At 55.2% G+C, this 14,594-nt stretch overlaps 1 protein-coding gene across 1 annotated transcript; it reads left to right on the top strand.

The window, feature by feature from the left end:
- The first annotated feature begins 106 nt into the window (after positions 1–106).
- LOC146345394 (uncharacterized) lies at positions 107–13,977 on the top strand. The gene is made up of 6 exons (XM_084859664.1): positions 107–357; positions 799–1,065; positions 2,332–2,457; positions 9,850–9,954; positions 10,534–10,650; positions 11,811–13,977. The coding sequence occupies exons 2-6, from the start codon at positions 1,032–1,034 to the stop codon at positions 13,190–13,192; spliced, it is 1,764 nt and encodes a 587-aa protein (XP_084715790.1). The 5' UTR covers positions 107–357; positions 799–1,031; the 3' UTR covers positions 13,193–13,977.
- The last annotated feature ends 617 nt before the right edge of the window (positions 13,978–14,594 follow it).

Genomic DNA, 14,594 nt, shown 5'->3' with positions numbered 1-14,594 from the left:
GGTTAATTCAGTACAAAAAGTCCTGTTGGCTCCACCTCCCTGTTCCCCCCCCCCCCCCAAACCTGGCTGCGAGATCACGTACAGATTCTGTTTCCTTTCCTTGCAGATATGAAACTGCAAAGTTGCCGATGAGGAAAAGCTGATCGCAAAGTGGCGAGCGGAGGGGGGAGCTTCCCCTGGGGACATCGGGAGCACCGACGTCTTCACCAAGAGAGCGTGTGGCAGCCGTGACCGTGTCCTGCAGGGCATGGTGCTATGGTGTGCCCGCGTAGCGAGGGAGGCTGTTGGGTTCTTCTGGGCCGTCTGCATGAAGCTGCCTTGCAGCAAGTGGCATCCCTCTCTGCCCTTCCCTGTGAGGTGAGTATTGGGTATGAGGGCTCAGTGCGGCCTCCAAGTTGCCCCCGGCTTCTCTCCGCCTGTGTCTTCTGCCTGACATCTTGCATCAAAGGCAGGGTGAGGAAGGGATGGCCCAAGATATTTTGGTGCCTGAGGTGGGAAATCCAAATTGATTCCACTCCTCCAGTCTTCTGATTAACTCAGAGTGCCACCCAGTGGGACGTTCTCCTGCACAAGGCCCATTGCCACCAGCGGGTCCCCAGAGTCTGGTCTTAGCCTGGTGACTAGGGTTAAGGCTGGTCTGGTTTCTGCACTTGGCCTTCCTGCAAAGCATGCTGCCGTCTGGGGGGTACTCCAGAGCTGTGGGCGCAAAGGGAGGCTCTGTATCTTGGCTGCCCAATTTATGTATTATGTATTTATTTAAAATGTTTCTATATGTTGCTTTTCGTCATCAAACCACAGGGTGGCATACAGAATGCATTGAAACAACAACGACAGTAAAATACAAAGCTACAAACGGCAACCAAGAAAATCTAAATATTACGGCAAAGCAAACCGATACTGCAGGCTGCTCGTTCGCGTCGCGTGGCCCTTTTTCTCCCCCTTGGGCAGGCCATCTTGACGTGAAGCGCCAGCTCTTCATCCCAGAGGGGTGAGCGGGAGGCTTGTGCAGCAGGAACTCCCCAGGCGACGGGATGGAGGACAAGAACGTGGCGCCCTCCAGCCCAGGTGGGGCAGCAAGGTTTCCCTGCATAGAGGAGAAAAGGGTGGGGCCGTCACTTGGGGTAGTGGGATTGGGGAGACATTTTGGGGGACCTTCATGGATGATGGCCTTGTGGCTGCTGTACTAGGGTGTCTTACATCTCCTCCTTTTCCCCCTCTCCCTGCCCCCCAGGATTTGGGTCTGGTGTTTGAGCCGGACTATAGCGAGCCATGGGACTGATGTCTCTAGGCTATGGGGTGGAGTGGGTCTGCCCTCCAGTTTAGCTGAGTGATGATGTTGGCCAAGGGGAGGGTGGCAGCCCAGAAGGCCCTCTCTGTGCCCTGTGTATGGTGACAGATGCCTGGCCTGGCCCTACCATAAGGGTGGGGGGAATGTGGCTGCTGGATTGCAAGGCCCGGTGCAACCACTCTGGTGCGTCACCCCCAAGAATGGCTCCAGAGAATAGAAGCCGGGATTCCTCCTGCCAAGGCAACTGTGGAAGAAGGCCAAGTGGTCCCTTGGGTCACTGCTGCTGGCCCACCTCCTCCTCTGGCTGGGGAGGGGGTGAGAAGAAAGGGTCTGGGTTTTGTTCCGCATGCTTCTGAAGCAAGAGGCCTTGAGCTCCATCCTCACCTAGAGGGAGCCTTCTGCAGATGGCGTGTTCTGCCTCCCCTCCCGTACCCCTCGGCCTGCTGCATGCCATGGGAGTGGAGAACAAGGATGCTGTTGCTTCCCAGGAAACCTTGCCTGCTTGCCCCTGCTCCCGTGCCATGCAGGAGGAGGGCGACAGGCCCCACCCTTTCATTTCGCTCTGGAGTCCCTCGGAGAGATGGGGGGGGTGCAGCTGCCTTCCTTCTGTGGCGCCCTGCGGGGCATGCTTTCTTCACGCCCTCTGTTCAGAGGAGGATACAATGAGCCGAGTGGCACCCAGCCATCTCGGAGGAGCGGGGTCGCTGTGTGCATCTGTCAGAGGCAGCTGGCTGGTGGAGGAGCTCCCGGCTGCCGTTGCACAGGGCAGTGGGTGCGGCTGGGCAGAAGCTCTTTCAGAGGCCGTGCAAAGCCCAGCTGTGGGAGCTGGATGGCGATGGCTGAGGCTGCAGAGGAGGGTCTTCACCTGCCTCCCATTCCCCTTGACTTGTTGCACCAGGCGGCGTGCTGAGTGATGTTTCTCTTCCGGCCTGCCTTCCAGCTTTGGGGATGTGGGGCAGTAGGCTAGTAATGACAGGGAGGAAGCCCCTTGAATGGCACATGTTGAATCCAGCGGCTGTTGACTGTTGCCTTCCTCCTTCCAGCCACAGGCTGGGCTGTTCCAGAACACGGGATCATGGTGAAGGTTGAGCCGGAGGAAGAGCTGTGCATAGAATGCCCGGAAGACCCAGCAGAGGTGGAGAGGGAGACGCCCCCTGAGCCCACAGCAGGTAAGAAGTGGAGCTGATATTTCTCCTTGGGGGAGAATGGCATGGAGAAGGAAGTGGAGTGGGGGTTGGGCAAGATTCTTTGCTGGGGGACACTCTTTTTTCCAGGGGCGGCTAGGGCCGCTAATCCAGAGTGAGCATGCGTCTGCACTGTAGATTTAAACCAGGTTGAGCCTGGCTGGGCTACCTTAGCTTCTCCCAAAGAAGCCTACACACTGTAGCTTTGTGAGGATGCGGAGAGAAGGTTTTCTTAGAAGTTGCAAGCCCCTCTGTCGGCCACGGCCGTTCAGTTAGTCTGAAACTCGCATTTGCAGTCTGGATGTGCTCCTGGGGGTCACACCCATCCCTGTGTTGCTTTGAAATGGTTGTGTGAACAGAGCCAGGCTTTCTTGCCCGCCTCTTGGTCTCCTGAGATGGACAGATCGTGGATTTGTGGGAAGAAGGCCTTGGCTGCCTTGTAATACTGAAAGTCCCCCCCCCCCCCCCGGCCGCCTTGAAAGAAACAGACCCCACACGAGAAAAGGGTCGCCTCCCTCCCACCACTGCTTGTAGATGCTCTCCACTGTCGCCCTTCGGAGACGTGTGTGTAGCGGGAGGGAGCCCAGGAGCAGCCCCCAGCAAGGACACCCCTGTGGGACAGGAGGGCAAGCCGGGAGATCGCTCTGAGCCGAAGCGACAGAAGTGAGGGTGAGTTTCAAGAACTCTGCCAGTGGATGAGAGCTGTGGGAGGCCACTGGGCCACAGCCTTTCTAAAGGCAGCCAGGAAAGGACCGCTGGGATTCCAGCAAGCACCCCTGCAGTCTTCACCTTCTTCTGGACAAGGAAGGGCTTCTCTGTCAAAGGCGTAATGTGCAGGTTGGAGGGGCTCCGGCTCTCCTGCGGACAGCTAGACTTAAGAGGACTGTCAGGGATTCCAAGCCCTCCCTCCGAGTAGTGAGGCAACAGAGCCTGGCTGTGCAATATACGGACTCTTTTATTCCGTTAATAACACCCCTTCACACCTGAAGCGACTACAGAGGCTGGGAGCTGTCCTCTGGGCCCAAGTAGCTCACTGAGCTTTTGTTAAGAGAGCTCCTGAAAGCAGGGCAGTTGCCTTTCAACTAATGGACAGGTTTCCCGCCGTGCTCCGCAGGCTTTTTTTGGGCTCCCTCCCGACCCAACTTCTGACAGGCAGCCAGTCTGGTGGAACGCCTCCCACCTGCTCCCAGATCTGGCATCTGTCAATTCCGGTGTTCCCTCCCTCTCCGACAGAGGCCGGGCTCCCACAGGGAGTGGGGAGGACGGTCGCTAGGGATGGACGAAAGGGACTTACCTGGTCCCACAGCTTGCTTCGCGGTGCGGGGGAGGCGCTTCGGTTCTCCCCCCGAAGTTCAGGCGAGGGGGGGGAGGCGCCCCGCCTTGCCCGGCCGAAATTCAGGCTGGCGGGGAGGCGCCCCATCCCTCGCCGCCGAAATTCAGGCCGGGGAGGAGCGCCCCGTCTACCTGGCCGCGAAAAAAAAAAGGAAAGTAAAAAAACAAACAAACACACACACGTGATAGGCTACGTAACGATTTACGTAGCCTATCATGGCTAGATTTCCAAAGTCAGCCGTGATAGGCTACGTGACGATTTACATAGCCTATCACGGGTGACTTTGAAAAAAGAAAAAAAAAAGTGCGTACGCAAATGGCGGCGCCCATGCGGCGCCGTCATTTGCGTTCCTTAGTTTGGCACGTCTAGTCTATGTAAAGATTTACGTAGACTATGGCGAAAATAAGGGCACCGTAGTCTTCGTAAATCTTTATGTAGACCAGATGTGCCAAACTAAGAAATGCAAATGGCGGCGCTTGCGTACGCACTTTTTTTTTTTTTCCAAAGTCACCCGTGATAGGCTACGTGACGATTTACGTAGCCTATCACGGCTGACTTTGGAAATCTAGCCGTGATAGGCTACGTAAATCGTTACTTAGCCTATCACGGGTGTGTGTTGTTGTTTTTTTACTTTCCTTTTTTATTTTGCAATGGCGGCGGCGGCGGCAGCCGGTCAGAAGACCAGCCACCGCCCCTGCCGAAACGCCACCGAAATGCTGCCGGGACCCGCCGCCTAGAGGGACATTCGCATGAGGTAAGTCCCATTCCGGGGGGGGGGGGGGGGGGTCTGGCGGAGAATTTCACCACCAATTTCGGGGGGCCGAATGCGTTGGCATTCGGCCTCCTGGAGATTCGTGGATAAATTCTCCGCCATCCCTAACGTTGGTCGCTGAGCCTGGCCCTCCTCAATAAGCCCCTGGGAAGGTTCTTTGCTCCTCCATAAGAGTCTTGGAGAATTTCCTGCCCCGCTCCCTGTCTCAGCTGGGCTTCTTCTAGCTCCATCTCCGAATCTGAACCAGAGTCAGAAACCAAGCCAGGGAGCCTGGGCCCAATCCTGACAGGGATGAGGTTGTGGGCAGCCTGTTCTCAGAGCAAGAAGAGGAAGAGAGTTTGTAAAAGCAGCTGCTGCTGCCTGAGGAAGGGGTGAGGTGGAGCCAGGAGGGAGATGCCCGCCCATCAGCCAGTCACACGCTGGAAGGGAGCTGCGGCCTTGCCTGGATCCCCCTGGGGAGTAGACAGTTCTCCTTTGGCTACCCTGTTTGGTAGGCTGGTGTCTGGCTGCAAGCGGTGACCTCCCATCAAACCTGTAGGAATTAAACCTTGATTTCCCCTGTATTTCAGCTAACAATGGACGACAAATCAGTCTAGACCTGGTCCATGTCAGTTTTGCATGTATTCCATTGTACGTCTATTCCATCCATTTTCCAGTCTGCGTTGTTTTTTTTTAAACTGTATGAACATTCAGATTAATGTTCTTTCTGAACTTCCCCTAATAAACACATTTTTGCATGCAACATTCCCTAATAGATGCATTATTATATACAAATGTCCCAAATAGACACATTTTTGGACAGAAGTTCTGAGCAGAGCACCGCATCCCAGAATTTGGAGAAGTGTGCTGTCCATGTTCTGATCCACATCTTAGTCTGGAGAGTGTGCATTAGGTTGGTTCACTTAAAAATGTAGACCGAATGAAATTCTCCCCTATCCTTAATTTCAGTCCATGGATTGTGTGGTGAAGACCCGGCTTGATAGCTTAGAATCATAGAATAGTAGGGTTGGAAGGGGCCTGCAAGGCCATCGAGTCCAACCCCCTGCTCAGTGCAGGAATCTTCTGTGCCTTCTCTGCAGTGGAAAGTTTGCTGCCCAGGCGAAGCTGGGACAGGCACCAGTGAAGGATGCTTTGGAAGTCTTCAGAGAGGGGGGTGTCTGGGTCTCTTCTGGCTCGGTGATCTTCTGTGCTAAGTCTGCTAGAGGCAGTGTAACATTTGTCCTTTGGAATTTTAAATTTTCCCTCTGAAAGCAAGCTTTTATCTGTGTTCAGAAGAAAAATTGGCAGTCTCTGACACTCAGATTTTCTTATTTGTTAGTCACTTCATAAAATAAAATAAAAGCCAGTTATCCCTTCCCATCTCATTGATCGTTTTTCCTGCTTGCAGTGCTGGGTGTCTTCTCCATTCTGTTGGCTAATTAGCACTGCTGCTCCCAGGACCTGACAAATACAACTTATTCCTAGCTGACCTAATCCTGCTTGTGGGCTTCCCACAGGCAGCTGGTTGTAGGGGTGTACGAAACCCCGCTTACCTGGCTCCCTTGGGTTCCGCTGGGGGGGAAGGCGCTCCGTCCCTCCCCCAGGAATCCTCGTCGGGGGGGGGAGGTGATCTGGTCCTCCCCCCCAGAATCCTCGAAAGCTGGCTGTGCTCCGCGGCAGCTCCGCGGAGCAGCCGGCCAGGCCCAGGCTAGGGCCGTCCGCAGCTGGATTTCCGGCCGCAGAGGGCTCTGGGTAAGGGGGAAAAAAAACGCAGACGCAAATGGCTGCCGCCATTTGTGTTCCTTATTTTTCTTTGTCTTAGTCTACGTAAATATTTACGTAGACTAAGACGAAGAAAAATAAGGAACGCAAATGGTGACGGCCATAGTCGCCGCCATTTGCGTACGCGTTTTTTTTTTCCCCCAGACGTTTTTGGCTACGTAAAAACTTATGTAGCCTATTATGTCTGGGTAAAAAAAAAAACACAAATGCAAATGGCGGCGGCAGCTGGTCGGAAGACCAGCCGGAGCTGCTGCCGCCCGGAACATCCGCCCCAGGTAAGTCTCGTCCCAGGGGGGATCCGCGGGGGGGTGGCAGCCCATTCCATCTCGGAGTTCGGGGGGCCGAATGCACTGGCATTTGGCCTCACCGAGATCCGTGGTGGAATTCTCTGACATCCCTATTTGGTTGGCTGCTGTGTGAACAGAAAGCTGAACTAGAGCACCCCCCTTGGGTCTGATTTAGCTTCGGGGCTCTTCATATGTTTTTGATCAAACTTGTTGGCCCCAGTGTCAAATTTTAGGGGCCTGGACAACCCAACTCCTGGGATATTTTCCAGCTGTGGCTCCAGCAGCCCACCTCCGCCCTTCTCCCCAGCTACTCCCAGGAGAGGCAGGCAACTCGTGCATTGAAAGCAGCAGGCTCCTGGCACAGAACCATAGAACAGCAGGGTTGGAGGGGCCTACAAGACTGTCGAGTCCGACAGAGGGCTGTCCAGCCTCGTCTTGAAGGCCTCCAGGGTGGGAGAGCCCACCACCTCCGTAGGGAATTGATTCCATTGCCGTGTTGCTCTAACAGTCAGGAAGTCCTTCCTGATGCTCAGCCAGAATCTGTCTTCCTGCAAGTTGAGCCCATTATTCCGTGTCCTGCACTTTGGGATGATGGAGAAGAGATGCTGGCCTTCCTCTCTGTGACCACCTTTCAAGGACTTGAAGAGCGCTATCCTATCTCCCCTCAGTCTTCTCTTCTCAAGGCTAAACATGCCCAGTTCTTTCAGTCTCTGCTCATAGGGCTTTGTTTCCAGTCTCCTGATCATCTTTGTTGCCCTCCTCTGAACCCTCTCCAGTTTGTCTGCATCCTTCTTCAAGTGTGGTGCCCAGAACTGGACACAGTATTCCAGAAGAGGCCTAACCAGTGCTGAGTAGAGGGGAACTAGGACTTGGGATTTGGAAGCTATGCTTCTATTAACGCAGCCCAAAAGAGCATTGGCCTTTTTTGCAGCCACATCACATTGTTGGCTCATATTCAGCTTGTGATCGACAACAATTCCAAGATCCTTCTCACTTGTAGTGTTGCTGAGCCACGTATCCCCCATCTTGTACGTGTGCATTTGGTTTCTTTTTCCGAGGTGCAGAACTTGGCATATATCCCTATTCAATGTCATTCTGTTGTTTTCTGCCCAGCGCTCCAGTCTGTCAAGATCACTTTGAATTTTGTTCCTGTCTTCCAAAGTATTAGCTATCCCGCCCAGTTTTGTGTCATCTGCAAATTTGATCAGCATTCCCTGCACCTCCTCCTCCAAGTCATTAACAAAAATGTGGAAGAGCACTGGGCCCAGGACTGGGTCCTGCGGTATTCCGCTTGTTACCTCTCCCTGTTGGAGAAGATCCCATTGAGAAGCACTCTTTGAGTCCGATCCTGTAGCCAACTGTGGATCCACCTGATGGTTGTTTCATCTAGCCCACTTTGACTAGTTTGTTCATCAGGAGATCATGGGGAACTTTGTTGAAAGCTTTGCTGAAGTCGAGGTATATTATGTCCACAGCATTCCCACGGTCCACAAGGGAGGTGACCTGATCAAAAAATGAGATCAGATTTGTTTGGCAGGATTTGTTCTTGACAAATGCATGTTGGCTTCGAGTAATCACTGCATTGTTTTCAAGGTGCTTACAGATTGCTTTATCATCTGCTCCAGAATTTTCCCAGGGATTGATGTCAGACTGACTGGTCTGTAGCTCTCAGGTTCCTCCTTTTTACCCTTTTTGAAGATAGGAACAACGTTAGCCCTCCTCCAGTCATCTGGCACGTCCCCCGTCCTCCATGATTTCTCAAAGAGAATAGACAGCGGTTCTGAGAGTTCTTCTGCCAGTTCCTTTATGACTCTAGGATGCAGTTCATCTGGCCCTGGAGATGTGAACTCATTCAAAGTCATTAGGTTTTCCTTGACCATATGCCTATCGATCTCAAGCTGCAATCCTGTCCCTTCAGCCTGCACTTCGCCTTTGCCAGGGTGGTCATAGACCCTCTTTTGGGGGAAGACTGAGCCAAAGTAGGAACTGAGCACGTCTGCCTTTTCTTTGTCATCTGTTACCATTTTGCCATCCTTCTTTAATAGCTGAACAACCATTTCTTTCCTCTGCCTTTTACGATGCACATAGCTGAAGAAAGCCTTTTTGTTGCTTTTAGCATCCCTCGCTAACCTCAGCTTATTCTCAGCTTTAGCCTTCCTGACGCCATCCCTGCAATTCTGTGCTACCTGCCTGTACTCTTCGTTACTTGGCCTTCTTTCCACTTCCTATGTGCGTCCTTTTTTGTTTTCAGGCCATCTCTTAAGCTTTTTGTGAAGCCACATTGGCTTCTTCTGTTGTCTTCCACCTTTTCTTCTTATTGGAATTGTTTGTGATTGTGCCTTGAGAATTTCCTGTTTTAAAAGCTCCCACCCATCTTGGACTCCTTTTCTCGTTAGCGTCGCTTGCCATGGGACCGTCCTGATCACTGTTCTGAGTTTATTAAAATCTGTGGAGAGAGGATTAATTTAAGCTTGACCACACCTAAATGGGATCTTGTAATCCTTACAGTAACCATAGTTAAGTGTTTTTTATGCTCTTTGGTGTCTCTATAGGGAAAACACCCGGCTTGCTTATCTGTGTCTTTGGGAGAGGAGGGACTGGTGGAGGTGTGGTGGGGGGCTTCAGGGATGGCCAGATACTGGTGAAACAGCCCTGGCAGAGTGGGGGTGGGGGTGGAGAATAGGGGTGGGGTAGGTGGATTATCTCCTCTTGGGAAAAACAAGAAAGACCTTGTTTGCATGTAAAGATCCATGGTTTTTTGTTGGTTTAATCACTGGGTTGTTTAACCCCTAAACAACCCAGCACTCTGGTTCACACGTCCCACTCTGCCACCTATGAATGAGCCGCAGAGTGAAGGGGAAGCGCAGCGCACCTGTCTCTCCTGCTCATCCCTGACAGCCCGTGGGTGGTTCAAATCATGGGCTGACATTACATGTGAGCTGGCCCACGAAGTCTTGTGGCCCCTTAAAGACGAAAGCGTCTGTCTTTGCATGAGCTTTTGTTGACCTCAACTTCATCAGATGCATGAAGTGTTAACATCAGATTGGGGGGAATGTAAACAATGGCCCGGTTTGCACGATCACAGAGGGGGAAATAAGCCGTGGTGTAGATGAATGGAGGATTCATTCCATGGCGCATGTGGAAGGCGTGAGCGACCCTCTGTCCCTGCAGCGCCCAAGATGCTGAGCAGAGCAGTGCGGGACGTGGTTTGGGTTCTCTTTCAGGCGTCAAGCCAGAGATAGCGATCAAGACGGAGCCAGAGGACAACTCGTACGATGAAGGTCCCTGGGACTACAGTGACAGCGAATCTGGAGACGGCACGGACTCGTGTGAGTACAGCCCGCCGGCTCCCTTTCGGGAAGGGGACCCTGGCACCCCTGGCGTGCCCACATTCTGTGACCACGGGGGCCTCGTGGGTGCTGATCAGCCGCTTGGGCAGTGCTGCAGCAGCCAGGTCTCTGCTGCACAGCCTGTGGCTGTGGGCGCGCCCTTCGCGCCTTGCCTGATCCAGGGCCCCAGGAGAGAGCTTTGCAAGAAACCTTGCCAGCCCCTCTCCCCACCCAACAGCTGCAGGGCTCTCTTTCCGAGTCCTTTCTGTATGCTAAGGCATACAGGCCCACCACCACCGCCACTCTCCATGGCCCGTGTAAGAGGCTGGGGCGGGGGACTGAACCCTCCCCACTCCCAAGCCATATATGTGGGCGCCCCCGCTTACCTTCTCTCTGGCTTCTGCCCTAAGACATCTGCAAAGCTAGGAGCCAAGCTTGTCTCCAGGAAATCCTTGAGGAGCTCAGGGCATTTGGGGGTTTCCCCCCATGAGCTGTGGGGGAAACGACAGCTGAATCTCAGCCTCTCCCCAGTTGGGCTGGGCCCCCACGAGGGGCTTGACCCATCCCTTCTCCCCGCAGCCGATGCCAAACCTGACATCATTGTGAAGATGGAGCCGGAAGATGAGGAGGAGGAGCAGGGCTTCGGGTGCCCCCCAGGCCGGACAGGGGCAGGAACCCCCGGCTCCCTTCCCACGGGTGAGTTCTGCACGTCTCTCGTTGCAGCTGAAGGGGAAAAAGTGGGAGAGTCCAGGAGGACCCAGTGGGGGCTTTTGCAGGCTGCCTGTGGCTTGCAGCCCCCCTTCCTCCCACACACTGAATGCAGCTCCAGTTTAGGGGAGACGCAGAAGCTTGCAGGAGATGCTTTGAGGGAGGGAGCCTCTTTGTTACATTTAAGAAACAATCTGGGGGATTTTTCTGAGAATAGCAATTCCAGCCAATTGGGCATTGCAGTGTGAGTGTGATGCGATCCAATGTTGGCTGGGGGATGATGTCGCAAAGCCAATTGAGAATGAGGGCAAAACTTTTGGGATGAGAATTGCCCTCATCCTCACACTTTGGAGCTGTCCCTGGGAGATCATGGAAGAGGGGTCACGCTGACCTTTGCACTGGGACATTTCCACATAACACCCCCCCCCCCCCCCCCCGCAATCAGCCCTACCCTGGATAGAGTTCTTTATCACTCATTCATCATTCACATTTATATCCTGCCTGATCTGCTCAAAGTCCATCAAGGTGGCGTGCGTGACTGAAGTCTGGCTTTATTTTCTTGTTACAAGTGCGGTCTTGTACACGGCTTGACAAGCACATTGCATTCTCCAGATGCATGTGGATGAACATGGGTCACGGAGCAAGCTGGGGCGTCCGCCCACGTAAACCGTGAGCCGACATGAACGGAAGCTATCTCCTTGCGGTCAGAACACCTCTCCCATGCCCCCCTCTGCCCCCCTTAACGGCACCCCAGATCCGTCTTCTCTGGCAGGCCTGGCCCGTCAGGGCAGCACTGCCTCTGCACATGTAGCTCCGGGCCACGGGCGCAGCAGAGCGGCTCCCTGGGCGGTCAGTGGCTGGTGGCGCTTGCCGCTGTCAAAAGGGGCAAGAAAGCCTGGAAGTGGCAAGGCAGCCTCCGGAGGTTCAAATAAAACAGCTGCATCTTAAGCGACTCACAGGCCTACAGTAGCTGTTCCTGGCCACGATGCGCCTGGCATTAAGCACGTGCTTTTTTGAAAGTGTACATTACAGACAAAAATACATCCTTGGAGCTGCTGCTGGGGAAACGTTTGGCATCAGCTGGACGCCAGGCTCCTTCCCTGTCCAGGTGCCCCATCCTCATTCCTGTCCCTTCTCTTCCCCGCTAGATGGTTGTGTCGAGCCGCGTCGCAGCGCCTCGGGGGCTGCGGAAGGTGTGAAGATGGGCCCAAAGATCTTCCAGAAGAGGGCTGAGGCAGCTCCCTCCCCCAGCCCCCCCAGGAGCGGAAGCAGCACGAGCCACTGGGCGCAGCAGAGCAGCCCCGGCCCCCAGAAAGCCCCAGCGCTGATGCCGGAGAGGAGGCCGCCTGCTCCCGGGGGGGCCAGCGGCTCTGGGGAGAAGCCGCCGCCCGCCGGCACCCCTGAGGTAGCCCGGCGGCCCAGGAGCCAGGCGGTGGAGAGGCCCTTTGCCTGCAGCGTGTGCGGGAAGCGCTTCCAGCACCGGGGCAACCTGATCACCCACCTGCGGGTGCACACGGGGGAGAAGCCCTTCCCCTGCGCGGAGTGCGGCAAGAGCTTCAGCCAGAAGGGGGACCTGATGCGCCACCTGCGCATCCACACGGGGGAGAAGCCCTTCGAGTGCTCCGTCTGTGGCAAGAGCTTCTGCTCCAAGCAGACCTTCGTGCTGCACCAGCGCATCCACACGGGCGAGAAGCCCTTCGCCTGCGGGGAGTGCGGCAAGGCCTTCAACCGCAAGGCCAACTTCATCACCCACCAGAAGATCCACCGGGGCGAGCGGCCCTTCGTCTGCGCCGAGTGCGGCAAGGGCTTCTGCGCCAAGAAGACCTTCATCCTCCACCAGAAGATCCATGTGGGTGAGCGGCCCTTCGGCTGTGCCGAGTGCGGCAAGAGCTTCAGCCGCAACGGGGACCTCACCCGGCACCAGCGCATCCACACCGGAGAGCGGCCCTTCGCCTGCGCCGACTGCGGCAAGTGCTTCAGCCACAACGGGGAGCTGATCAAGCACCAGCGCATCCACACAGGCGAGAAGCCCTTTGCCTGCGGGGAGTGCGGCAAGAGCTTCAACCGCAAGGGCACCCTCATCACGCACCAGCGCATCCACACCGGCGAGCGGCCCTTCGTGTGCGGCGAGTGCGGCAAGACCTTCAACCTGAAGACCACCCTGATGAAGCACCGGCGCATCCACACCGGCGAGCGGCCCTTTGCGTGCGGGGAGTGCGGCAAGAGCTTCAAGTACAAGGGCAACCTGCGGACCCACCACCTGACCCACACGGTGGAGCGCGTCTACCCCTGCACTGAGTGTGGGGCCGTCTTCAGCCAGCGCAAGGAGCTGAAGGCGCACCAGGCGGCGCATGCTGAGGACCGGCTGCTGCCCTGCTACGGTGACGAGGGCGAGAACGTGAGCCCCTTCCTCCAGATGCACCCCCTGCTGCTCTCCTGCGCCCCGCTTCAGGTGCCCCTCGAAACCCTGGCCAAACTCAAGCAGGAGGCCGGCTACAGAGGCCTCGGGCTGGGAGAGGCTGATCCTTAGCGAGGCGGGGGCAGGGGAGGAAAGGTCTGTTTTGATGGATCACTGGGAAGCCGACCAGGCGGGCAGCCAAAAGACCCTTTAGCCCCACAGAGCTGACGGGCCAGCGCGCACAAGCATCGTGCTTCGCAACCACACACACACCTGAAGCACAAAAGCCTTCTGCATTGTGGGCCGCCAGAGCTGCCCCTCTCCTCTCCTGCTGGCTAAACCATAGGCTCTCCTGGCAAACCTCTGGACTGTGGCCTCGTCTTCTGGAGGATGCTGTTGCTGGAGGCCTCGTGGACCGATGGTTCTCTTTGGGGTTTTATTACTGTAACAAACAGGAGCAATGGCAACTGCAGGCTGGGCAGTTTCCAGACCTTGGGTTAGTTAGCAAGCAACGTGCTTCCCCAGCGGGGACAGTGACCTGGGGTTTGGGCCACTGCTAAGGCCAGCGGTTTTATGGGGGTGGGGGGAGGGGGGTTAAAGAAGACTGGGATGATAATGTGAGACCCTAGTTCAAAGTCCAGGTTAGATTTTAATAAATTGGAACACCAGTGGGGCAGTGTGGTTAAGCCTAGCAATGTTTTTTATAACTTCAAATGAAATGTTACAAATTATAGACTCAAAGGACAAGTGTAGATTTTGAGACACTTAAAGAAATGTAATCTTGTGGATGCTGCAGAAAACTGAAATTATGGTTACAGGACAAGAAGTAGAATTACGGAGAAACTAGCACAGATTTCCCCCCACAGTACAATATTTAAGCTAGTTGGAAGCAAATAAACCTACAATGACTGAATAGCAAATGGCTGAACATCACTACTTGGAGAACCACCTCCAGTGGGACCTGACTGGGTCTCCCCCCCCCCCCATGTCTCTGGTGGCTCCAAAATTTAGCATGAGCCCAGGAGGGCCCAGTCAGGTGCTGGTCAAATTGGTCCCATTGCTGTAGCAGTTGGGTAGGAAACGGGGCCTCCCAAGAGCAGCTGGGTTAATTCTAGGGGGATTGAAAAGGGGCACCCATATTCCTCCCTATGAGAGCACAGCGGTGGCGAAGTCCAGCTGTCTCCCTGTGCAGCTGGCAGGCCCAGGTGCTTGCCTCCCCCAGCCTAGTGCCTTCCAGATGGGTTGGACTACAGCTCCCATTGCCCATGCTGGCTGGGAATGATGGGAGTTGCAACACATCTGGAGGGCGCTGGGCTGGGGAGGCTGTCCCAGAGGGCCTGGGGCTCTCCGGGCCAGAGGCGCTTGTCTCTGATTCGTTGTCTTCGGCGGCTGCTCAGTGCGGCTGTGAGACAAAGGGCAGACCTGCGCTTCGGGCAGCTTGGATGGAGCGGCCTCTCCGTGGCAGGAGCTGGCGGGATGGAGGCATCCCGTCGCCCTGCGTTCGGACTGTGAGGCGGCCTCCAGCTTGGCTTGG

Source organism: Heloderma suspectum, chromosome 5 (genome assembly GCF_057233095.1).
Source record: "Heloderma suspectum isolate Gila_16-S chromosome 5, 16-S_ref, whole genome shotgun sequence".
In the NCBI taxonomy this organism is placed as follows: domain Eukaryota; kingdom Metazoa; phylum Chordata; class Lepidosauria; order Squamata; family Helodermatidae; genus Heloderma; species Heloderma suspectum.
The sequence above is the reverse complement of the archived record's forward strand: the minus strand, read 5'-3'. Positions and strand labels throughout refer to the sequence as shown.